The sequence below is a fragment of the Mytilus californianus genome, unplaced genomic scaffold (assembly GCF_021869535.1).
Source record: "Mytilus californianus isolate M0D057914Y unplaced genomic scaffold, xbMytCali1.0.p SCAF_6, whole genome shotgun sequence".
Taxonomy (NCBI): domain Eukaryota; kingdom Metazoa; phylum Mollusca; class Bivalvia; order Mytilida; family Mytilidae; genus Mytilus; species Mytilus californianus.
Genome location: NW_026262712.1, coordinates 69599830 through 69626347, shown reverse-complemented (window position 1 = coordinate 69626347; position 26518 = coordinate 69599830). Strand labels below are relative to the sequence as shown.

Sequence of the window (26518 nt, the reverse complement as noted above, 5' to 3'; positions counted from 1 at the left end):
ATGGGTAAAATATGTTGAAGAAACTAGGGAGGTGATTATAACCATAATCGAAGAAAGTTAGCTTAACATAGCATCACCAAAGAGAGACGATCAGACGAACAACAGTCAACAAAACAATTACCAGCAATTGAATATTTAGCAACACGAACCCAACAAACAAACCTGCTTGCTCTTAAGTTTGTTCTTATGTTGTTTTGTTAAATCACAGTTCCAGGTAAGAGGCGGGTAGAACGCTCACAAACATGTTTAACCCCGCCACATTCTTTATGTGTTTGTCTCAAGTCAGACGCCTGTAGTTCAGTGGTTGTCGTTTGTTCATTTCTATCATATTTGTATCTATAGATCTGACTAATAAAGCATGTCCCTAAAGAGTTGAGACACCGACATATCGTATCGGTTAACCAATACGTGCTGGTGACCGTAAAACCTATGTAGTTTCGATTTAAGTCGTTCTTCCTTATAACTCTGTTGGAGCAGCTTTTGTGTATGGAACACACCGCTGTTAATTAAGTCCGTATAATGTGAATAGGCAGGAGCACAACATATTATCTGAGGTATGTAAATGCCATACGATGGAGCAGAGGACATGTTACTGCTGTAAAATGGAAACTGGACAAATGGAAAGTTGAAATTATCACGTTTGTCGTCGATTCTAGTTTAAAGTCGTCGATTCTAGTTTAAAGTCGTCCATCTGTGTCAATATCGAGGAATAGATCAAGATATGAAGCAGACCTTCTTCTTTCATTGGTATTCATTAATATCAAATTCTCTTGGATATACGAGATGTGAGCACTTATAGAAATGTAGGGTAACAGAACTTCATCAAACACGATAGTGATAGAAAAATTGTAATCATCTCTTTTGACGCAAGGTTTAGTTTAACCAACAATCACTGAATTTCTACGTGTAAGTAAAGATATGAAGAAAACCTTAAACTGTATTTGTAGTTTGGTACATATCAAGTTCAATGCCTACAGTTTTGTTCAATAAACATTATCTATTATTACCCATCTGTTGGTATCTGAGTTTTTTTGGCATCTCCTGTGTTAGAAGCTGCATCAGGATTAGTTACTTTCTTCTTTTGCTTAAGGACCTCACTGTAAATCTCCTCACTATATAAAATACATAATCTTAAGTTTGAATCTTATTTGCATCTGCCCAATTCGTCTTCATTTAAGCTTAAGTCAGACTATTAAAAACAATAAAAAAATAATTTACATTTACAAAATTACACATTAATAAAACATTAAATTAGTTTTATCACAAAAAGTAACGCATTATTGAATTATTGTTGCATTTGTAGATATTCTGCAAATTGTTCTATTCATATATTGTAAAAAGTAAACAAGAATGTGTCCATAGTACACGCACGACATACTCGCACTATCATTTTCTATGTTCAGTTGACCGTGCAATTGGGGTCAAAACTCTAATTTGGCATTAAAATTAGAAAGATCATATCATTGAAAACATGTGTACTAAGTTTCAAGTTGAGTGGACTACTGTAACAACTTCATCAAAAACTACCTTAACCTGAAGCGGGACAGACAGACGAACGGACGGACGGGCGGACGAACGGACGGACGGACGGACGAACGGGCGCACAGACCGGAAAACATTATGCCCCTCTACTATCGTAGGTGGGGCATAAAAATTTACAGTTAATATGTATGCACTACTGTTTTTTTTGTTTTAATCACTAGAAAAGTAAACCGCACAAGGTCATGGAGAAGACCCTTTAAATAGAAAGTTATGACTACAGCAGATTTAATTTTCTGAAAGACCCTTGATAAACTATACGGTTTATGCAAAGGGAAACAACACTTATAACATTAGATATCGGAAAACACACAATATTTTAAATTGACAGTAATAATTGAAAACAAGGAATACAGATGGATCTGAAAGAAAAGAGTGTAGTTTGCAGCTAAACAATGGTAAAATACAACTGAACTGGGTACCTATAATGAATAGTTGTGACGTCAAGACTCTAGAAAATTCTATTGTTGGGAGAATTTAATTTTCAAAAGTGTATACTGAATGCATTTGTAAATAAACGCAAATAAATAAACAAACAAAATGTTTATGTTTGTAAGAGATTATATGCTAATGCAAGAGCAACCTGCATACTATTAACTATATGAATCCGGCAGATAAGTTGCTTTAGAATTATAGATTTACTATTTTAGACGTTTCAACCATAAGTTGTAAATTTTCCCTTTTGCACAACCGAATGAAGAGTCTCTTGGACGTGAGATACTTGTTGATAATGTCCACTCCTGCTTACGTCCTGCCGTTGTTGTGTTGAAAACCTTACGTGTGGATTTCAATTTCAACAGATAAAACTGACCACTGAATACGACTTGATTCACTATAACATGATGAAGGGCTTGTTATGTCAACGCTTCACATTTGAAGTTCGTATTCCCTGTAAGTGAGTGAAAACGGATTAAGGACATTAGCAATTGTCTTCATGTCAACTTGCGTTGTCGGGTTGATGTATAATTAAGTTTTATACCACATTTGTCAAATTCATACTGATCAAGAGGGTCCTAATAGCATGAATCGCTGAACTGTTCAATATATGCCATTTTCATATTTATTTTTACCTTTATTGCAATCAGTTGTGTTTGCTTATTTGTAGATCGTAGTTAGTGGCGTTTGTATAGATCTCGTATTGAAGATAATTTTCACAGTTTCTACCTGTCTATGATTCTTCATAGTTTTCGAAATAATTGTTAAAAACACAACAAATAGTGAAACAAAAACTCATCATTGAGGGTCACCCTATGATTTCGGTCACATTGGAATTTTGTAGATCTTGTATTGCAGATGTTTGCTGTTTATAGTTTCTATCTAAATATTTTAAGGTCTGGAGATAATTGACCAAAAACCAAAAAATTATAATGATTTTCTTTTTATTTCCACATGAACATAATAGTTACACACATTTTGTGCACAATCTAACAATTTTTATAAGGAATAATATTAGACATAGGCAAAAGATATATAATGGTTTTATAGACAACCATCAAATTAATTATTTTAAGAAACTAATAAGAAACACAGCTAAAATAGTTTGATACATAACGACGATAATAGCAAGACAAAGGTTGCTTATAAAGTCAATACATATTTTTAATTTATACAACATATGGTGCCTGTTGTTCATATTTGTTGTTATGACGACAAAGGAATCCAGGGGTTCCAGCAGTCCTCCGCCCTACTGAGGCTTTTAATTTTATAAAATATATATTGTTCAATTAATAAGTTTACTTTTTAATAATTGTTTAGCCCTATTTTATTGGTTTGTTCCAATGACAATTTGCTTCTATAAATATAGCATTTTGTTAACCGAATTATTGCGTTTCTTATGTGATTTGTATCGGTTTCCGTTAGATTACCAAATAAAACCAAATCTATATGTAAAGTTAGTTCTATTTTAGAAGATCGTGTATAACTGATAATTTTTTACTGTTTACAATTTCTACCTATGTTTTATAAATATTTGAGATGATAGATAAAACTAAACGAAAATTAGTAAAATATTGTCACTGAAGGGCGATAACTTTTGTAAAAATAATTTTGGTGAAAATATAAAGTAGGTCTTAACATTATGCGCAATTTAGCTCCGTCAGATTTTCTCTATCTATTATGGTTTTCCAGATATTACAATAAATACAATTCACTATTATGTTCTATTTTAGTCAAGGCAGCATAGCTATGATTATAAAGCACAAACTATAAACTAGATACCCTATGATTATTTGGCCGAACTTTGGTTGAAATCAGTCGGGTCAGGTGAGCTAATGAATGGTGAAAATATTGTATAAATTAATTATTTCAGTATACATTCATTGAACAAATAAAATTGGGAATGGAAAAGGGGAATATGTCAAAGAGACAACAACCCGACCAAAGAGCAGACAACAGCCGAAGGCCACCAATGGCTCTTCAATGCAGCGGGAAAATCCCGCACCCGGAGGTGGTCCTCAGCTGGCCCCTAACTAAAATTGTGTGCTAGTTCAGTGAAAATGGACGTCACACTTAACTAAAAAACATATAAATGAACTAAAATTAAAAAACATAAAAGACTAACAAAGGCCAGAGGCTCCTGACTTGGGACAGGCGCAAAAATGCGGCGGGGTTAAACATGTTTTGTGAGATCTCAACCCTCCCCCTATACCTCTAGCCAATGTAGAATAAAGAAACACACAGCAATACGCACAGTAAAACTCAGTTTAAAGATGTCCGAGTCCGATGTCAAAACAGGTAACAAAAGAAACTAAGCAAAATGACAATGATACATAAATGAACAAAGGACTACTAGCAGTTACTGACATGCCAGCTCCAGACCTCAATTAAACTGATTGAAAGATTATGTCTTCCTCATATGAAAATCAAGTACAATCCTTCCCGTTAGGGGTTTAATATCATACCATCATAAAATATATGAGAAGAACATAACCCGTATCATGCCAACAACTGGTTTTAGAATAAATGTGTTTATTTCCGATGCAAAGACCCTATGAGTGAATCAATATTAATACCAAAATATGCAATCCTTAATGACTTGACCACAGTATCGTAACTATATCCTTTCCGAATAAGTCTGTTTAAAGGTTTGGTTAGCTTTTGAGGTGAATGCCAACATTTTTGTGCTTTGTAAAGAATATTACCATAAATATTGGATGTGAAATACCTGAACGTATAAGATGTCTGCATGTTGATTTATATTTACGAATGATGTCCTTGTACCGATGATAAAATTTTGTAAATGTTTTGACTAGTTTGTGATATCGAAAACCCTGGTGTAATAAACACTGTTTTTTTGGCAACTGCTGTGCACTTTATTAATTAAGTCACTTTTCTTTCTAATTTCTTGTGGGTGCTAGCTATAGCATAGAATGAAATCCTAGTAAATTGGTAAATCCTAGATATGATCTCTATGTTCATCTCATAGAGACACAACTTGGGAATTTTACCAGTATAAAAACTGTTGGATAGCGGACAAATTAAATTCTCAAGAAGACTCAGAGTAAAGGGAGGGGTAGTAAAGAATTTTAGTATAAGTTTAAAATCTTAGAAGTTCAAGGCATTTAAATGTTGAAAATATGCTGCACAACCCTATGTTTTGACCTTTGAAAAAAATATTAGTGCATATGAACTTTCCATTCCAGGATATGATTTTTAACGAAACTTCATTGTAAAAGTAGCACAGTTTTAGCCGTATAAGGAGTTCCTATGGGAAATTGCATGGTCTATATTTACAGAAGTGCAACCTATATTTTACACTGTTTATTATATCTTCCGCTTTTCTTTTAAAACAATTCCAATAAAAATGGCGTTAAAAGAAGAATTGCGTAAAATATAAGGAGTTTCCGAACTTCAATAAGATATAACATACCTTACAGGTTTGTAGGGTGTTAGCACGAGCTTTCCGTCTTTGTAGGCATCAAATGATATAACCTGATAAAAATAGAACGACTATATTTAATTAACATGTGCTTTATAACAAAACATATATTTATGTTAATAAAAAAGCAGAAATTGTTGAACAACCTACATTGGAGTAAATACTTTATTGATGTGTAATATATGTATCGTAGGTTTTAGAGAAGGGACACTATTCATAATTCCAAAAATATATAGGTCTTTTCTGCAATTAGTGTAACACATTTGTAATGAATATTAAACATATTTCACGAGATAAAATTAAGCTATGAAATATGCTTCATCGCCCACTACAAATACTTTATACTATATGCGATAGTTCAATTACAGACGTTAAGTTTAACTTGCATTTTTATCTCATGTTGCTGCTACGGAGACTTATAATAGGAAAATACTAATAGATTATCAATGGTTTTTGAAAAGAGAGGGTGTTTCACAGCTACCATCACTTCAAAGGAAATGAGATGTAGCTGAAAAACATCTTCGAGTTATAAAGACCATTGATAATCTGTTTATCACAGTTTTCCTTGGCAACTTCAATGACGTAGGCTCACGACGCCATACATTCTCTTTTACTAGGCTGAGAAAAACCCAAAATTGATCAAAGCAAAATATGAGAAATTAGAAATAAAGTAAAAAAAAATATGCTATTATTCTGATTTGTATTATCTGCTGATATTATATATAGATAACAATAGTATACCGATGTTAAAATCTCATAAATCGATTAACCCTCTTGCTCCTTAGGGACACATATTTCCATATGTTAAACAACTAGTATGCAAGCTTCTAATCATTATTGTATCTATTTAAAAACAATTTCTGAAGATTAAACCGTATAATATTTTTTTCAATTGGTCCCGAATGTTACGTCATTAGGGCATGACGTCATATGTCGAACGACGTCCTCGACGTTGGGCATGTGACGTCACAAACGTCTAGCTGTCGTATTTTCTGGCACACGAAATGCAACCATATAAAATTAGCGGCAGCAAGAGGGTTAAGAAGACAAATCAAATGAACAAACAATTACTGATGGAATAGCATGAACTCCAAATGAAGCACGGTATTATTAATGCACTACACTGTCCTCTACTACTGTACTGCTATCAATTATGCCATAATTATTTGTACTATATACATTCAATTTCATCGACTTCTTTATAAATGCTATAGTTTCAATATGAAGCTCTAAACGAGATAAACTCATTTATGAGACACATGGTGAATGTTGACTGTAAGAAATAAATTGCTATAAATATGCATTATTATCTATTACTTTATTGGTATTTCAACACAAATTTCCACACAAAAATAGATAACGATAGTCAAATATTGAACAAAAAAACATTTAAAAGTTGATGGAAAGTTCCCCTGCATTATACACTGAAGATAATAAGAAAGTAACAATTTAGAAACAATTTGATATTTGTAGACCTTAAAATTAGAGTTCACAGTTTTACCAAAACAAAAAGAGAATATTGTTCATCGACATGTGCATAAACACTCAAAATGTAATAAAGTAAATACAAATATAAAAAATGTAAAGATTCTTATGCAGAGTTTATTTTAAATTGGACATTTTGTTTTCAGGAAAAGGCACGATAAGGTCACTTTTGGGAATCTTCTATACAAAAATGTTTTTGTAATAAAATTGTTTCAAATCAAATCGATCCTTCAAATGTTCAGATGAGAGAATTTCTGTCAGATATCAGTATTTAAACTTTTACATTGTGTCTTACATATTTGCTTTTGGTCACCAAACTTCTTATATATCATGCAAAAACGGCAAACCTAGCTAATATAGTATCATTTTTAGATCTTTTAATTAATATTAAAATATGAGTCAATGGTATACACAAAAACAATTTTTGCTTCAAGATTTCTTATACAAAAAACAAGTGTAAAATTGCATTTTAGGTGCAATACGACAATTTCAGCATGTATGACGTCATGGTGACATGTAAATGGACTTTTTTTAACTGAAGTGTCAAACTTATACAACCCTATTCATTAATCAGTAGATTTACTATAAATTGGAACGGATTGAAATCCATCTTTAAAAAAGATACCCGACGACTACAGATGAAGGCAAATTATTATACCATCAATTTTTATGTCTTTTTCATCATATCTAATTGTACTAAGTTGACGTCAAAAGTCTGACAATTCTGAAAATTGAGCACACGCATTTGTCTCTAAACAAATATACATATATTCTGTTAGTTAACTATTTAAGCCTTAAATAGTTAACTAACAGAATATATGTATATTTGGTTTTTTTTTCAAGGTGTTACATGTATATATTTTATTTTATCTTAATTTCATAGGCACTTGTTCCTTTCAACCTACTTTTATCCCTTAAAAGGCACTTGTTCCTTTCAACCTACTTTAATCCCTTAAAATTTTTAAGGGATTAAAGTAGGTTGAAAGGAACAAGAGCCTATGAAATTAAGATAAAATAAAATATATACAATGTAACACATTGTAAAAAAAATCGGTTCAGAACCGGAAAGAAATATCAATCATAACTATACATGTACAAGGATACATCAAACAATTAGAGACGCAAACTCTTTCGGTGTTTATAACGGATGGGCGTCAAAGGGAGGTGATACATAACACATATTATGACAGGTAATTAAATTTGCTATTTATATTTTGACACTCTTTATTTCAAGTTTAATTTTTTGAACTCGGATATATTCATCTATTGATTCGGAATTATACCTACCAAATTTTGACTGTACTTGCAAGATACCATAAAATTGAGAACGGAAATGGGGAATATGTCAAAGAGACAACAACCCGACCAAAGAGCAGATAACAGCCGAAGGCTACCAATGAATTGTATTAGATGAGAGGCGAAAGAATACCACAGGGATATTCAAACTCATAAGTCGAAAACAAACTGAGAACGCCATTGCAAAAAACGATAAAAGACAAAAAAACATATAACAGTCTATAAAACACAAAATAGAAAACTTAACACTAAGCAACACAAACCACACCAAAAACTAGGGGTAATCTCAGGTGCTCCTAAAGTCAAGTAGATCCTTCTCCGCATATCAATCCCTTCGTGTTGTTTATGAAAGTACTAATTCGGAAATAATTCTCATTCGGTGATGTCATAATCGAATAAAAGAGGACGGGATTGTGGTTCCGACAATTGGAATTATCGATTACTAATATGGAAACTATAGTTTACCTAGAAAAGTACCAATGGAAAATATTTTGCTATTGAACTGGAGTTAATAAAGCCAAATTGACCTATATAAGTTTAATTGTAGATTTATTGAATCTTAAAATAAAACCAAGATTTACCTGTGCGATGGATATGACCTGAAAACCTGCAATTTCAAAACAGTTTTGCAATGGTGATAATGACCATTTCAATACCTTCATTATGTTTAGCTGAATCTTTACATCATAAACTTTTCCGTCTGTAAAATTATCTACTTTTATAACGTACGTGTATCTTTTTGTTGGTCTGAATGTTTACGTTCTCTAAAACCCGCGCAAATACAGCATGGATGGATGCATTATAGTATAGTTTATATTAAAAATTGAAATTTTCCGCTGGTAAATATTTTCTTTTCTTGTAAAGGCTATTTATCAAAGACACATTTTGAAATTGCACCGTTGTTATAAGATATATTTTATCTGAGATAAATATTCTTAAAACTAGCACCTGCTGTACATTTCCGAAAAATCTTAATATTAACTCAGAAATTATTGTTTATGTTTGAATATACGTTTGTTTGAACTTCAACAATGACATTATTTTTGTACAATCAAAGAAAAGATCAGTGACAACGCTCAGGCTGTTACAATATTTTAGCATCTTTAAGGTCAAAGGTTATCAATTCGAAACTATACCGACTGCGTCAGAAAATGTGCGAACAGTACATATAGGACCTGACAATGACAAAAAAAAGCGTAGATACAAAATGGGGGATAAGTCTCATTCGGTGATTTCACAATCGAGGAAAAGAGGACTAAATAGTGGTTTCGACCATTGGAACATATTCGTGGTCATCTGTGACATGGAGTGTGACACAGATATTCCATACACACACTTAATGCTTATATATTTGCTATTTTAGGAGCCCACAGATTACTCTTATCGTACAACCACCTTTAAGCATGTTGTTGGGGAGTAATCTTCAGCTAGTTCTCTGTAAGCAAAATAAAAGATAAAGAAAACACGTATGTGCTTTTTCTTTTAAAAGTAGGCAAAACTCCGGAAATAAGTTATGATAACACTTAATTTAAAGTAAAATATGTCCAGGAAAATGATGAAATAGCTTAGGAAATTTTAGGATATTTAGTGTACCTTAATTGATTTGGGATCTGACATCTCGACTTGATAGGTGATAACTTGCTTTGTTAAAGCACCCAACTTACATAGTCTCAGAGGTTTCCACGATATAGTTTTATTATGATTAATATAGTATTTAATTTTGTCTAAACATCCATCTAAAATTGTAAGGGTATAAGTATTGCGTTCGCCAGCGAATTTAATGACGAGCTTGATTGTACCATTTACTTTCTTATCGTAATTTCTCTAATAAATATTTGAATAACACGAATGGTAGAAGTTCAAATTTTTCATCCATTCAAAGGCAATAAAATCATCCTTTTATTAGGAGAAACGTCATAAAAAGTGGGTTTTTTTCCGTCAGATTGATGCAACTGAGGAAATTAAAAGTGCAAAATTCTCTCGTTAATCAAAGCTGTTTTATATCTTCGCGGAATTTGATTGTACCATGACTAACGATCGCACAAGGAGGATGTTTGATAAGAGTCATCGTTTTGCCCCTGAAATTATAAAAAGAGTGAACACGCTGAAATGTCTCGCCTACTATATACTGACTATTGATTTTATGTTGATAGTCCTACATATAAAGTTTTACAACAAGTATCACATTAACATTTATGATCCAAGAAAATGAGGTCAAGGTAAGATAAACCAAGCCGGAAATACATGTACTACTTTAATACAATCATTTCATACACAGAATATAGATGACCTATTGCTTATAGTATAAAAGAAACAGACCAAACCATGGAAATTCTATATTGAACAATGAACCATGAAAATGAAGTCAAGGTCAGATGAACCCTAGCCTGCCAGACAGACATGTACACCTTAAAATCATTCCATAACCAAATATAGTTGACCTATTGCTAAAAGTTTAAAGAACAGACTGACATGTACATCGTAAAATATTTCCATACACCAAATATAGTTGACCTATTGCATACAGTATTAGAAAAACAGACTCAAACACAAAAACAAAATATTACCACTGAACCATGAAAATGAGGTCGAGGTCAGATGACACCTGCCAGTTAGACATGTACACCTTACAATCATTACATACACCAATTATAGTAGACCGATTGCTTATAGTATCTGAGATATGGACTTGACCACGAAAACTTAACCTTGTTCACTGATCCATGAAATGAGGTCGAGATCAAGTGAAAACCTGTCTGACAGGCATGAAGACCTTGCAAGGTACGCACATACCAAATATAGTTATGCTATTACTCATAATAAGAGAGAAATTAACATTACAAAATTTTTTTTTTTCAAGTAGTCACTTAACCATGAAAGTGAAGGTCAAGGACAATGGACATATGACAGACGGAAACTTCCTATCATAAGGCATCTATATACAAAGTATAAAGCATCCAGGTCGTCTACCTTCTGAAATATCAAGCTTTTAAAAAGTTAGTTAACGCCGCCGCCGCCGCCGCCGGATCACTATCCCAATGTCGAGCTTTCTGCAACAAAAGTCGCAAGCTCGACAAAAATACTAGAAATTATCAATCCATTCATAACTATGTTTACTTCATTGATAAATGAATAAGATGATATAGTCTTGTCTTTTAAGAGCTAGGATTATAGATATCTATATATCTGGATTATAACAGTTATATCATAAATATGCCAAAATGTACTTGAGAGGATACAATCGAAAAGGACCCAACATAACAGCAAAAATTGGACAAGAAATCACAGATTTTTTCTTCAGAATTCAGTTCGACATTCGACGGACTACTTTGTTTTACGGCACACGAGTTATTTATAAATATTAAGTTCTAAAACATGGTTCTATGAGGATATCTGGATTGTCCGACCAGATTACTACGTTCTCTTTTGTATGTATTTTTTTTGTTAACCAACTGTCCGTTTTCTATTTTTTTCCCCATACATATGCAAGGAAACAGCTTGGCCTTTGCGTTGTGTAAGATTAGATTATGTGTATCTGCCTGGTCTATACAAATTATGCACGAACAAAAATATCAAAATATAAATTAGACATTTGAAATTACCTTTAGATTCATCGGATAAACCTAACTTCCGAAATTAATAATATTCTGTTTCTAAAACAATAACAAAAGCAAATGAAAATGTCTCACATTGGTGGACGATACTCAGCCAGGTAGTTAAAGATTGAACCCATAAGTTGGTTAAACTGTCTCTTGGAAAAATAACGTTTATTTCAGTTGCTGTGATTGGAAGGTCAGTTAGGCATTATGATATCGGTAATTTATTTGCCACAGTGCCATTTTTGTCTTACCGGATCAAGGTTGTACAGACTTGAAAGACGGTAAAACACACAAGAGAAAAAAAAATATCTACGTTTGTGAGCTATCTCTCTATACATGATCGTTAAATTTAGGTGTTCAACATGCGAACTTAAGTGTACAGTTATCTATCTCAGTATCTAACATAAATTATAATGTACATTTAGAAATTTTACTAAAATTTGAAATTGGCTGGTTCATATAGTAATTAGATACAACTTTTTTCCAAAATTGGCGATATCCTTTCAGCCAAGTATATTTAAAGGTTATTGAGAACACCCTAAGTAATTAATAAAAGCACACATATTAAAAAGAATAAGAGGGAATACCTGTCCTTGATATACAGCTGCTTCCTGTAAAGTCGATTCCATTTTTGTTAACTGTTCAAGAGTGTTTGACATACATTTGTAGTATAATTTTATTTCCACATCAATAGGTACATCAAATATTACTTGTATTGTTTCAAGTACATCACCTACAAATAAAACAGTGAAGGGCTCAAAATTTGCTGTACTATGATTTTAACTATATTTAACAAAAGGAAGGTTTTTTTCGCGGCAACACTATTGCAAAGAAGTAGTATATATTTTTACAGTATGTTATATTTTCAAATAAAATTAAAGGTATATGTCACCGTGCATGTTTTCAAAATTTAACATTTGGGAAGGATTATCAATATATGAAATAAATGTGGATAGTGTCCCCGCTTGCATATCATATAGTTATAAAGGGACATAACTGAAGAACGGTAAAAGTGACGCTACCCATATTTGAACTTGATCTAAGTTTTGTGGTAATAAGCATTGTGTGTAAGTCTCATAACATTTGGTTGAGGCTAACTTAAGAAGAGAACAGAAACTAAAAATTCAGCAATTTTTCTATTTGTAAACACGCATAACTCTAGAACGGTTGTGTATAAGTTTTATAACATTTGGTTGAGACAAACTAAAGTTAGAGAACAGAAACGAAAAATTCAGCAATTTTTATGTTTATAAAGGAACATAACTGAAGAATGGTAAAAGTGTCGCCACCAAATTTCGTACATAATCTGTATTATGTAGTAATAAGTATTGTGTATAAGTTTCATAACATTTGGTTGAGGCAAACTAAAGTTAGAAAACGGAAACAAAAAATTTGTACTTGATCTTAGTTTTGTGGTAATGAATATTGTGTATAGGTTTCATAATGTTTGGTTGGGGCAAACTTAAGTTACAGAATGGAAACTAAAAATTTTGCAATCTTTCGATTTATAAAGGGGCATAACTCAATAATGGTTAAAGTGACACTACCCAAATTCAACTTGATCAGTGTTTTATCAGTGGAAGTCAAAATTAAACATTGCATTGTATAAAGCATTGATTGTAGTTGATTCAACTATAATCATGGACAAAGGAAGATAACTCCAATTTTAAAAATTACTTGATATTTAGAAGAAAATAAAAATTTTGCAATTTGTCCATTTATAAAGGGGCATAACTCTAGAACGGTTGAAGTGACGCCACCAAAATTCAAACTTGATCTGTTTTTTGTGGTAATAAGCATTGTGTATAAGTTTCATAACATTTGGTTGAGGCTAACTTAAGTTAGAGAACGGAAACTAAAAATTTTGCAATTTTTCCATTTATAAAGGGGCATGATAACTCTAGAACGGTTAAAGTGACACCACCAAAATTCAAACTTGATCTGTGTTTTGTGGTAATAAGCATTGTGTATAAGTTTCATAACATTTGGTTGAGGCTAACTTAAGTTAGAGAACGGAAACTAAATATTTTGCAATTTTTCCATTTATAAAGGGGCATAACTCTAGAACGGTTAAAGTGACGCCATAAAAATTCAAATTTGATCTGTATTTTGTAGTAATAAGCATTGTGTATAAGTTTCATAACATTTGGTTGAGGCAAACTCAAGTTAGAGAACGGAAACCAATTTTGGGACGTACGTTCGTACATACAGACGGACAAGGGTAAAACTTACTAGACCGACACGCTAAGTCGGATTTTAACGTGGTAGTTCACAAGGTAACAGTCCACAGGAAGGCATGTCACTATACCCCGACACATTATTATGACTCCGAGGCAGTCTGACTAAAGCCAGCCCCACCTATCCACTTGCGTTCACATCTATTTCAAACATACTACAAGATACACTTCCAAAATTCTACACAATATATTTTAATATATTTTAGTAATGTAAAAATACCCGTGATTCCTACTTAAATAAACATTAAGACCCATCGGTGGCCTTCGGCTGTTTTCTGCTCTTTGGTCGGGTTGTTGTCTCTTTGACACATTCCCCATTTCCATTCTCAATTTTATTATACAAAAGGTCTTATCTTCATTTATTCGTGCTTAACATTAAACGTAAATATTGATGATAAGCATTCAGGAACATGCAACTCTTCATATTTCTAACTTGTATGACATTACATAACTGTAAACAAGCACCCATGTGGCATACCAATCAAAACTTTGCTAAGTAAAACAAAAAACACCATGTTAAATTATGCAATGCGAAAGCTCACCTAATACATCAGCTCGACTCATAGATCTAATGACATTTTCAGATTGGAACTGTTTTTGACACATCTTTACCTCTAAAAGATATACTTCTACTTTACGGTGCTTTACAAACATTCCCTGTTCTATAACAAAACGTTCTATTGGTATCTACAAGAAAAGATATAGATAACACGACATGTATATTCTCTGTGTTTATATTTATACAATGATGTAGGTGTAAATTTCATTTTTAATTGAAAAGGGACGTCAGAACAGGACGTTTTTACCCCACAAATTGAAAGGTGGTTATTTTACAAATTATTTTTTAAACATATTTAAATATCTATAATTCAAGAAAAATAAAATAATTAAAACAAGAATGTGTCCATAGTACACTGATGCCCAACTCGCACTATAATTATTTTCTATGTTCAGTGGACCGTGAAATTGGGGTAAAAACTCTAATTTAGCATTAAAATTAGAAAGATCATATCATAGGGAACATTTGTACTAAGTTTCAAGTTGATTGGACTTCAACTTCATCAAAAACTACCTTGACCAAAAACTTTAACCAGAAGCGGGACAGACGGACGGAAGGACGAACGGACGGACGAACGAACGGACGCACAAACCAGAAAACATAATGCCGATACAAATATCGTAGGTGGGGCATAAAAATACTTCCTGTATGGTGTTACAACGCCACAACAGTCATATTGGAAAAGACAAAAGGTACATAAGTAAAAAAACTCGATACTTTATTAGAAAATATTTGTCATTGGTGTGATAAAAACAAAATGTTAGTAAATGTGTTAAAACAAAGACAATGTATTTATTATTATTATTATTAATGTGTATAGGATGACACATTAAATATATCCATTAATGGCCAACATATTAATGCAAGTCACTGTGAAAAGGTCCTTGGTATTTTTGTTGACGCAACTCTGTCATGGTATGATCATATTAATTATAAAAAAAAGCCAATTATTCATTATCGTTACTAAAACGAATCAAGAAATACTTGAATCATAATGCACGAATTTTATTTTACAATGCTTATATATATTCTTCCACATTTGGATTATTGTTGTTGTTCAGTACGGGGAAACTGTAACAAGTTTTAATTTAATTGACAGTTCACTAAAATTGCAAAAAAGGGCAGCTAGAATTATTTTAAACGATCACGATATTTGTAAACCATCTATTGAACTATTTAAGGAATCTGGAATTATTCCTGTTACTAAAAGAATACTTTACCACAAGTCATTATTAATGTATAAATCAAAACATGAACTGGCACCAAAATATTTATCAAATCTATTTGTGCCTACAAATAGTAAACAATCATACAATACTCGACTTTCATCATCAGATAATTTTATTGTTCCTAAATCAAATATAGAATTATACAAATTTAATTGGTTTTTCTTTTAGCGGTCCAAAAGTGTGGAATTCACTATCCAGTGAAGTTAGTAAATCAAAAACTGTATCTGCATTCAAATACTTACAAGTCATTATATTTCTAACAGAGTGTAATTGTAACATGACTGTTAATGACGTCTTTACACTAAATCCATTTGATGTTGGATATGAACTGATTGATATTTTAGTCTTAGATACATGATTGTTTTTTTACATCGCGATGACCTTGAGGTCATTCCGATGTATTGCTATCGCCTAGATTTCCATTATGTAAATAGTTTTGGGTTGTAACCGATCTATAAACATGATAAATATGCGCACATAAACGAGTGCAAAATAACATTCCTTATCGTTTGATATAAATACATCTCTTCAATGAATACTGATAAAAATATTTTTGCTTACAACATACATTAATAATATGAAAATGTTTTGTAGTTAGATATATATATATATAAGTAAAAAATCATTGATAATATCAATGCACACGTACCGAAAAATTGTGTTAAAGCATGCGGAAGAATATCTCAAAGAACGTTTTGCGACAATACCGGCAAGGACCGGTAACTCTGTAATTGTTTTTGCGGGAAAATATGAATGCCTACTCGTATCCAATCTTAGAAAAATAAATTTTTTACAGAAAAGTGTCCACCATGCACTTGCATTGCACTATTATTAGAATAGTAGAATAGAATGATATACAAATGGATGCAAATCATATATATATATGTAACTGTTATCTTAATATAATATATAACAACAAATTAAATCAGTGTATACTGATTTGTATCTCTACAATATAATAGTTATTACGGTGAAGTTGAATTTCCTGTCATTTATTCATCATCCACGCACGAACATGTCTCAGAAAAAAATATATCTCTGTACATTAACCTCAGTTTCAGGTAAAGAGATATGTTGTTTTTTTCTGAGACAAGTGCTTTTGACCATCCTCAATAACTTGTGGTCATCCGATGTTCAGTACTTCAGTACTTTGATATTAGTTGTTATTGGCTTTGAACTAGCTGTCAGTAACTGCGAGTACTCTCAGATCTGTACTTAGTGTCTTTTTGTTGTGGGGATGTATAAGTAACCGTCCACGTCCACTCTGTGTTTTTCAGTGTTAAATGTATTTCTATTTGTATCAATCTGATGAGTTAAGCCTTTTTCAACTGATTTTTATAGTTTGTTCTTAGGTTGTACTGTAACACCACTGTTCCAGGTTAGGGGATAGGTTGAGCGCTCACAAACATGCTTAACCCCGCCACATTCTTTATGCGCCTATCCCAAGTCAGGAGCCTGTAGTTCAGTGGTTATCTTTGGTTCATGTCTGTCATATTTGTTTTTCGTAAATTGTTTTTTGTATAATTGAGGCCGTTAGTTTTCTCAATGGAATTGTTTCATATTTTTCATGTCGGGGCCTTTTAAAGCCGACCATATGGTATGGGTTTTTCTCATTGTTGAAGGCCGTACGGTTTCATATAATTGCTTACATCCACTTCATTTGAACTTTGGTGGATAGTTGTCTCATTGGCATTAATACCACATCTCCTTATTTTTATATATAGGTGTATTATTTTTTGTTATAATTATGTTTATATATATATATATATATATTGTTCAAACAACATTTTCCAAAAGACCAAAAAAGTGAAAAAGTATATTCTAACAAAACGCATTTGACTAGCAGGTCGAACAACGGATAATCTTAAACCCTGCTAACTACCATGGCGATTGCCAAATAAACGGATCACCAGATGTAACAAAATGGATCTTAATTATCAATTTAATACCAAACAGAAAACAATAATTAAAGGTACGTAGAAAAATCTGCGCATTGTTGTCATGACACATGCACTAAGATTCCACATCCTTAATTCTAGCATCAAACATGCAGATACTTTAAACAAAGTTGTGTCATTTTCTGTCGTAAGCTTAAAAAATACATATGGGCGTTCATTTGTTGTGAATCTGTGATGGCAAACTATAGTTATCACTAGACATATGATGCATACTTTTAAACCACATATTACTTTGAACGACATTAAAAAAATGTCAAAATCGCTGGTCTTAATGAAGCTAAGCATAGTGAAAAAAGAATAAGGTTTCGTTTAAGAAGACTTGAGTTATTATTAGATATATGAATTATGGGTTTTATAATATGAAAGATCGATAACTATGGCACGATTACTCTGAAAATCATCAAAATCGAAAGGGAACTTTCTTTCGCTACTGTGACAGTGTAAAAAATCGAAAAAAAAACCAGAAGATTCGTTGAAGCTTTAATTATCATCTAACATATAATTTTATTTGGTGTAAAATGTGGATAGGATTCGTTAAAGCATACTTAAGTTATTGAGAGAAATGCTTATGACATACGGACGACAACGGTTCAATATTAAATGGAAATGGCAGATATTCAAATTGCCAAGAGAAGAACAATTATGCATCCGATAACTGTAGAAGATTATTTTTAATAACTTAACCAACGTTGATAAACGTTCAGTAGACAACAAGTGATACATGTATTTATACAGCTACATTCTTTATAAGACAGTCTTTAGAAATGAGAAAAGAGAACAATAGTACTACAAACTTACTGTTTAACTGGGTGCTTGCATCACCTATAGCATAGTGAACTTATGATTAAGGATGCTACATAAACTAGAAGGTCTGCTTTATACTTTGATTTATTCCTCGATATTAACACAGATGGACAACTTCAAACTAGATTCATAAATAACGCGATGTTTTCAACTTTCCCATTGTCAACTTCCCATTTCCCTAGCCCATAATAATATCTGCGTACAAAGTTTCTATCCACCTCTATATATAAATATATAGCTTAGTGCAATGGTACTAAAGTTATGCACCAGACACAAATTGAGACGGAACGGACAGGCAGATAAGGTGATTCCTATATACCCCCTAATTTTATTTGCAGGGGCTATAAAAGGGGGTTGAATTTGCCAAGTCAAATTTTAACAACTAAGATAGACTAAGAACAATACGTTATTGGTGCACAGTTCTTTATGAGTCGGAGTAAAAACGTTCTATTTTAGATACTTTTTTTAATATAATTAATTAAATTGAAGACTAAATTTATAATGAAATTAATATACAAAATATGTTCAAAATCAATTAGTTTTAACAAGCTACATACAAAAAAGTTTATTTGCATATACTTTCTAAGAATATGTATTCCAAGAAAATGAAACTTGTATCTTTCGATCTATCGAAAATGTGTTTGACAGTGGAAAGCAATGCTTAGAGGAAAGCAAGTTTTCAATAATTTTCTTATAATGGGAAGTTTTCAAAAACCTGTAATTACCTGAAAAAATGCAATATTCAACCATTCCATGACTACTTGTTGTTGCAAATGTGAAGGAATATAAAATATGGAATAATTATTTAAGATAGTTCCGAAATATAACTGCAATCAATTTACTTTAACTCGAATTTACTGTTTTACTGAACGAACACTCCCTACGCTGCGTGTATGGAATTATCTCTCTTCGATCACCACGAATAGGCTGACACAATTGCTTGACCGGTAAATTTGGGGTAAAAAATAAATAAAATTTGAACCAAAAATGGTTTTACTTCAAATTTTGTGCCCCTCTATGCGTTACCTTAGCTATTTAGAGTATAATTCGGATGATCCGTGCACCTACGCAAATTTTCAGAAAAAAAGTTTCACTTCATTCGCAATTTTTTAATACTTCAATAACACTTTTAGCAAAAATGTAAGATATAATGAAGCTTATTCACCCCAAGATTTCAACACTTCAAGTTTTATTTATGTTCGAGTAAAAATACGACGATACGAGGTAAACAAACCACTAGGCATACTCGTTGAAAAAAACGTTAACTCTGACCTTTTGTCACGTGACAAATGTCTTGACCTCAGAAGCCATTAAATCGTGTGGCTTCCAATTGCAATTTTGTATATATATATATTAAGATGAACTTTTCTGAAATTTTAAACTGGCTGCTCAGTGTTGTGCGTTATACACCCATGCTTTAAATTTTTTTTCACTTTACTTGTTGAAAATTAAAACATTTACAAATAGACACAACTCTGGAGGTGTGCCTCTCTGGAGGTGTGCCTAGATTGGCAGAAGTTATCAAATACAGATAATGCATTTTGTAAACATTGTATAGGAACATTGTTAAGCAAAAAAAATCGTGCATATTGCAGATTAACAAAGCAAATAAACACGTATCAATAATTGATATTTCAATATTGAATTGCAGTATGCAATATATGCATAATAAAACGAACAAGAATTAATGACAGCTGATCGGAATTGAAATACACATAGTTTATTTCCCGGCATTTGATGTCTTATCCTGAGACGAGAAAACTCCGTAATTTTTTATCTCATTTAAGCCAATAGCTGTTGCTGTATCTCAGTCGCATCATAAAGCAACCAATCAGAATCTATATGTGATAAGTAAGTATTTCAAGATGGCGTGTATATCGACTGAAACTAATAGCTCCGCACCGTGGTGCGAAGCAACAACTTGATTTGACAGGGTCAGTTATGTAACAAAACAGAATAATATTATAGGAAGGAATGAAAATTGAATACCTCGCATTAAATGATCAATGTATGACTGCCACATATCATAACGTTTAAACGACACGCAAGAAAACAAACTTGCATCTAAATATAGTATCACATTCACAGCAAAACGTTAGTTATACATCCTTGATTCGTCTTCTAGGTTAAAATGACCGCCAAACAATATTCATGCGCCTATTGCCATTTGGCAAATGTAAACGACTTGTAATAGAAATTTTCGGCGATGAAATATTCTTTAACATCTTTATCAAAAGCACAGAAGATAAAAAAAAACAATGTGAGACTTTCCACTGAGCACTATTCTTATGTGCAACGTCATTAATTTTGGTTGTTCGACGATCATTTAAGGTTATTCTTGACATATGTTTTGTGTTCCAAAATAAAAAGCATGAAAAAAAATGTCCAATTAGTTATAAATATCCTACCAGCCTGCTAGATAAGGACAATGGTACCCATTTCAGTATTCCGGAGTCAAAAAAACTAATCTGTTGTGCTAGCATATTGCAGATAAACTGCCAAGAAACGGAATATTGACCAATGAACCATAAAAATGAGGTTAAAGTCAGATGAGCCCTGCCAGACAACATGCACACAATGCAATCATTTCATACACCAAATATAGTTGACATATTGCCTTAAGTATTTGAGAAAAAGACTTAATCATGAAATGTTAACATTGACCAATGAACCATGAAAATGAGGTCAGGGTCAGATGAACCCTGCCAGACAACATGTACACCATGCAATCATTCCAAAACCAAATATAGTTGACTTATTATTATAGAATCTGAGAAACAGACATCATCATTAACAATTGACATTGGCCAATGAACCATGCAATGAGGTCAGGGTCAGATCAACCCTTTCAGACAACATGTACACCATGGCATTGCAATCATTCCATTCACCAAATATAATTGACCTATTGCTAATAGTATCTGAGAAACAGACATACTCATGTAAACTTAACATTGATTAATGAATCATGAAAATGAGGACAATGTCATATGAAACCTGCCATATACACCTTACAATAATTCCATACACCAAGTATAGTGGCCCTATTGTTTATAGTATCTAAGAAATAGACCAAACTGCAAAAACGTAATATAGTCCAATGAACCATGAAAAAGGTCAAGGTCAGATGAAGCCTGCCAGACATGTACACCATACAATCATATCATACACCAAACACAGCTGATCTATTGCTTATAGTATCCGAGAAACAGATCAAACCACAAAAGTTTAACATTGACCAATGAACCATGAAAATGAGGTCTAGGTCAGATGAAACGTGCCAGTTGGACATGCACACCTTATAATCATTCCATACACACAATATAGATGACCAATTGCTTATAGTATCTGAGATACGGACTTGAACACGAAAACTTAACCTTGATCATTGATCCATGAAATGGGGTCGAGGTCAGGTGAACTCACATCCTTTAAAACAAATATAGTTATCCTGTTACTCATTATAAGTGAGTTTTTCACATGACAACATTTTTTTCCCAATCAGTTGCTGAACCATAAAATGAGGTCAAGGACAATGAACATATGACAGACGGAAACTCCATCACATAAGGCATCTGCATACAAGGTATGAACATCCAGGTATTCTGCCTTTTGAAATATAAAGCTTAATACAAATAGTTTACATCACCGCCTCCGCCGGATAGTAATCCCTATGTATCGCATTCTTTGACTTTCGTCGCAGGCGAGACAAAAATGCGTTTATCGGAAGATACCAAGAGGACATTCAAAACTCAAAAGTCGAAGAGAATATGACAACGCCATGGAAAACCCTTAAATAGACGAAAAGACAAACAAGTTCATAAAACAACATATGCAATAGTCCTTACGGTTATTAAATGCACAAAAATACATTTATTGAAAATGCAAAAAATCAATGGAGTATTAGTTATTTTGCTTAATAATATGATCAAATTTGGAGATAAAATATACCCACAAAGGATTGGTATTCCAATGTGGCTAATTATTACTCTTTTTTAGAGAACCATACAGACCCAACGAAATACCTGTAGAAAAATATTTTTTTCAAAATATCTGTAAGTATTTAGACGATGAAATTTATCATCCTAAAGTTATCCTTTATCAAATATTAATAAGGTCTGGTGTATTTTAAGACTTTGATCATTAGTATTTCTGAATGTATTTTTCAAACCACATTTATAGTAAACAAGACGACCTTTTCTTTTCTTGGTGTTTTGATGGCCCCTTCTTATGGAACTTTCATTTCTAAATTTAATAGGTTCTACATTCGCGCGTTTGCAGAGTCGTCTCCGATTTCAATAAAAGTAATATTTTCATTAGTAAAACTTTTACAGCAGGGATCAAGATATCATAAATTGGTCAAAACGTTTAATAAATTTAATCACATATACAAAACTGTAAAGAGATGCAACTTAGTGTCTATATGCCATTTTGTTTTCTTTGAAATATTATTTGTTTTTATAGTGATTAAGATTACAACACAATGTTGACTGCTGTACCCCAATGTTTGACAATTTTACTTATTATGCCTGTTTGTTTTGCTCACACATTGTTGTCAATATAATGGAATTCTATGCGATTGTCATACAAGTGAGAGGTTTAGCTAGCTACAAAACCAGGCTTAATCCATCATTTACCACATAAGGAAATGCCTGTACCAAGTCAGGAATATGACAGTTGTTTTCCATTCGTTTTTTGTGTTTGACTTTTGATTTTTCCATTTGATAAAGGACTTTCCGTTTTGAATTTTCCTTGCAGTTCGGTATTTTTGCTTTTTTACTTTTTGCAGTAATATGTTACTTAAAATATTGTGGATGGTTTTTTTTAATTCCAGATTGAAAAAATGGATATCCATTGGGTTTGTTTCAAAAATAATTAAATAAAAAATGATAATAACCTGATCATCCACTAGCCCATAGCTTGATACAAGTATATTCCAAGCATTCAGTGGTACAAGCTGATAATCTAACTCATCGATCAGGTGTTCCCTCAATTTTCCAGTGTAATCTGAAAACGATAAAAATCTTAGAACAAACTGTCAGTCTCCGATGGTACTATCCATCTTTTAGGTAGTCGGTAATTATGACCTAAATGATTCAGTTTGACTGAAGATGTCCAGTTTATATCATGTAAGTGTTCTATAACTATAAGGTTACAACTTCCTGTCGCAAATTGACCTTTGACGGCGTAGGCTGTTTTGTGCATGCCCTTACGTCTTTAAAGCTCTCAAACGTTTGATATATTTGGTTTCCTGAATTTGTCCCAAACATAGCCACAGAAAATCAATCTGATCAACCTGAATCGGTAAAATGCCTTAAACGTTTATGTCGTATCCATGGTAGATGCCAAGGTAAAACAGATACAGACAGCAGATAGTTTATTATGTTTTATAAATTCAAACTTTAAGAGTTGTGTTCAAATCTATCTATCTAGCTTAACAGACGTATTGATAAACAATACAATCATACTGTTGTGGTTCAATCACTGATCAGTCTCGTATTTTTGTAAGATGAATATTAATTGGATCATTTAGAGTTTGAAGCAATACTAAAATGTTTCTTTAGTTTTTCTCGTTAGTTTGTTTTTTGGCCATTGCTCAATATCATGTCGTCCTGTACTGTTAATGACGTTGGTGTATTTAATCTTCCTAGAAAACAGCAACCGATACCAAGTCAACAATCTAATTTAAATATAGATCTGTGATTCCGTTATCATTATATATATATAAGCACGCGAGTTAAGATAGATCTGAACTTTAATCAGATTGATAAGTCAAGTACGTTATGATTTACTTTGAGTTTGCTTTCATTAACTGGTTGTTTCTTAAAAAATTCGACATAATTTGTTATTTATTTTGTTTTTATCTACTAAACCGTTATTTTAAGTGTTGTTCCTGTTCTGGTTTACTTGTATGTTCTTTATGTACATTACAGTGAATAATTAATTGTAAAAACGACATAAAATACTCGGACCAATTTAGAACTTGATTTATTGAATTAAAATGTGTCTATTGGAAAAGAGAGTATGTTTACCTCATGTCATTTAATTTGTTTTTCGGGGGAGAGGGGGGAAGTTGCCTTAATCATGTTGACCATTCATCTCCATACATTCTAAAATAATTAATGGGATGTTTAACATATACTATCATTGTTTTTGGTCTATTGATGTGTAAACTTAACTGGTTGTTCCAAAGCTAAATTAAAGAAAAGGAATTTGCACAGTTAACGAATATAATATAAAACATATTTTTTTTAACTTTTTTTTCAATAGGCAACCGTCATTACCATGGGATCCAACTTTGATCGTCTTCTCGTCGACTTAATAGTTTATCCATAAGATACGGTTTATACAAGCGCTTTACAAGTGGAATAAAGGACGTAAGACTTTAAGTCCGCTATATGACTGATGTCTTCTCCTTAAGTATTTTAAAGTTTGGTGACAATTTTGAGCGCATCTATCCCAATGGTTTTTAAATAAAGGATATGACAGATACATTAAATATGCTTCATATGTTGCCTTACACATAGAAATTGACAGTGAGAGTCGGTTGAAATTTACACCAAAAGAGATTGCTTCGGTCTTCCCAAAGCGAATTTTTATTTTTTATGTACTAGATTTTGCATAGGATGTTTGTTCAATCTCCATTTTGCTATAGATTATTATTAGAAACAATGCGTTGACTAGTAACCTCGATAAAAATATTGTCATTCTGTGTTGGATAAGGTAATACAATAGCTTGTAAATAGTGAAAAATAAGAATTAAAAATCAAAATACCAAACGTTAGGATACTCGAGTACCTCATTTTCATGCATCAACGCCATGTAAAACGTTTCATTTTTGTGTACAAAAAATCAAAAAGTTGCCTTTATATCATGTTTTCTTCGATCGTCGTAAACCTTGGCAAGTATGATCATTTTTTACATAATATATATCGAAAAATTGGAAAAGCCGAGATATGTATGTTTAGACTCTTAAACTGAGTTTTACTGTGCGTACTGTTGTGCGTTTGTTTTTTCTACATTGGCTAGAGGTATAGGGGGAGGGTTGAGATCTCAAAAAACATGTTTAACCCCGCCGCATTTTTGCGCCTGTCCCAAGTCAGGAGCCTCTGGCCTTTGTTAGTCTTGTATCATCTTTAATTTAAGTTTCTTGTGTATAATTTGGAGTTTAGTATGACGTCCATTATCACTGAACTAGTATACATATTTGTTTAGGGGCCAGCTGAAGGACGCCTCCGGGTGCGGGAGTTTTCGCTGCATTGAAGACCCATTGGTGGCCTTCGGCTGTTGTCTGCTCTATGGTCGGGTTGTTGTCTCTTTGACACATTCCCCATTTCCATTCTCAATTTTATTAGTATAAAAGGTACATTTGGGTCGTGGTGTTTTTCTTGCAGGAAACATTAGTATTGTAAATATGTGCATCAATGACTTCAAAAAGAATAGCCATCTTGTCACAACCAAAAAAATTTTTTTTTTAATCGAGGTTTAATATGCACGGTAGGATAATAGAAAATAAAAATTGGTAGTATTACACACAAATGTTTTTTTAAATTTCAAACTAAATATTTCCTCAAGTTATCTGTTAGGAAACAAGTTTTTTTTTTTTTATATCAAAAGGTATAGCCATTGTGGCACAATGTCAAAAACACATAATAGATATCATGTTCGTGTTCTAAAATATATGGAATACAAATTATTGTATAAATTAAGGTGACAGTAGTTATACGATATTCAAATCTCGTAAATCGTTTCAGAAGAGACAATAAAGGTAACAACACAAAAAATGAGAAAATCCCATGAACTCTTTAAAGGGTGAAACAGTGTGTGTCCACATGGCAAGCGTCTTTTGCTATGCATGTATCACCCGCCATGAAAAACCTCACTCAGTCAAAATGCCACAATCGGGGATAGGACACAATCTATAAATTACAGATT

At 32.5% G+C, this 26518-nt stretch overlaps 1 protein-coding gene across 1 annotated transcript in view; it reads right to left on the bottom strand.

Annotated features, from left to right (window-relative positions):
- The window catches only part of LOC127704371 (uncharacterized), a 46069-nt gene that overhangs the window by 2107 nt on the left and 17444 nt on the right, over positions 1-26518 (bottom strand). Inside the window, exons 3-7 of the mRNA XM_052208405.1 lie at positions 23481-23590; positions 14576-14720; positions 12384-12529; positions 5408-5469; positions 1008-1112 (exon numbers count right to left, since the gene is read on the bottom strand). Of these exons, the coding sequence (XP_052064365.1) occupies positions 1008-1112; positions 5408-5469; positions 12384-12529; positions 14576-14720; positions 23481-23590 (568 nt within the window). The remainder of the gene's footprint in view (positions 1-1007; positions 1113-5407; positions 5470-12383; positions 12530-14575; positions 14721-23480; positions 23591-26518) is intronic.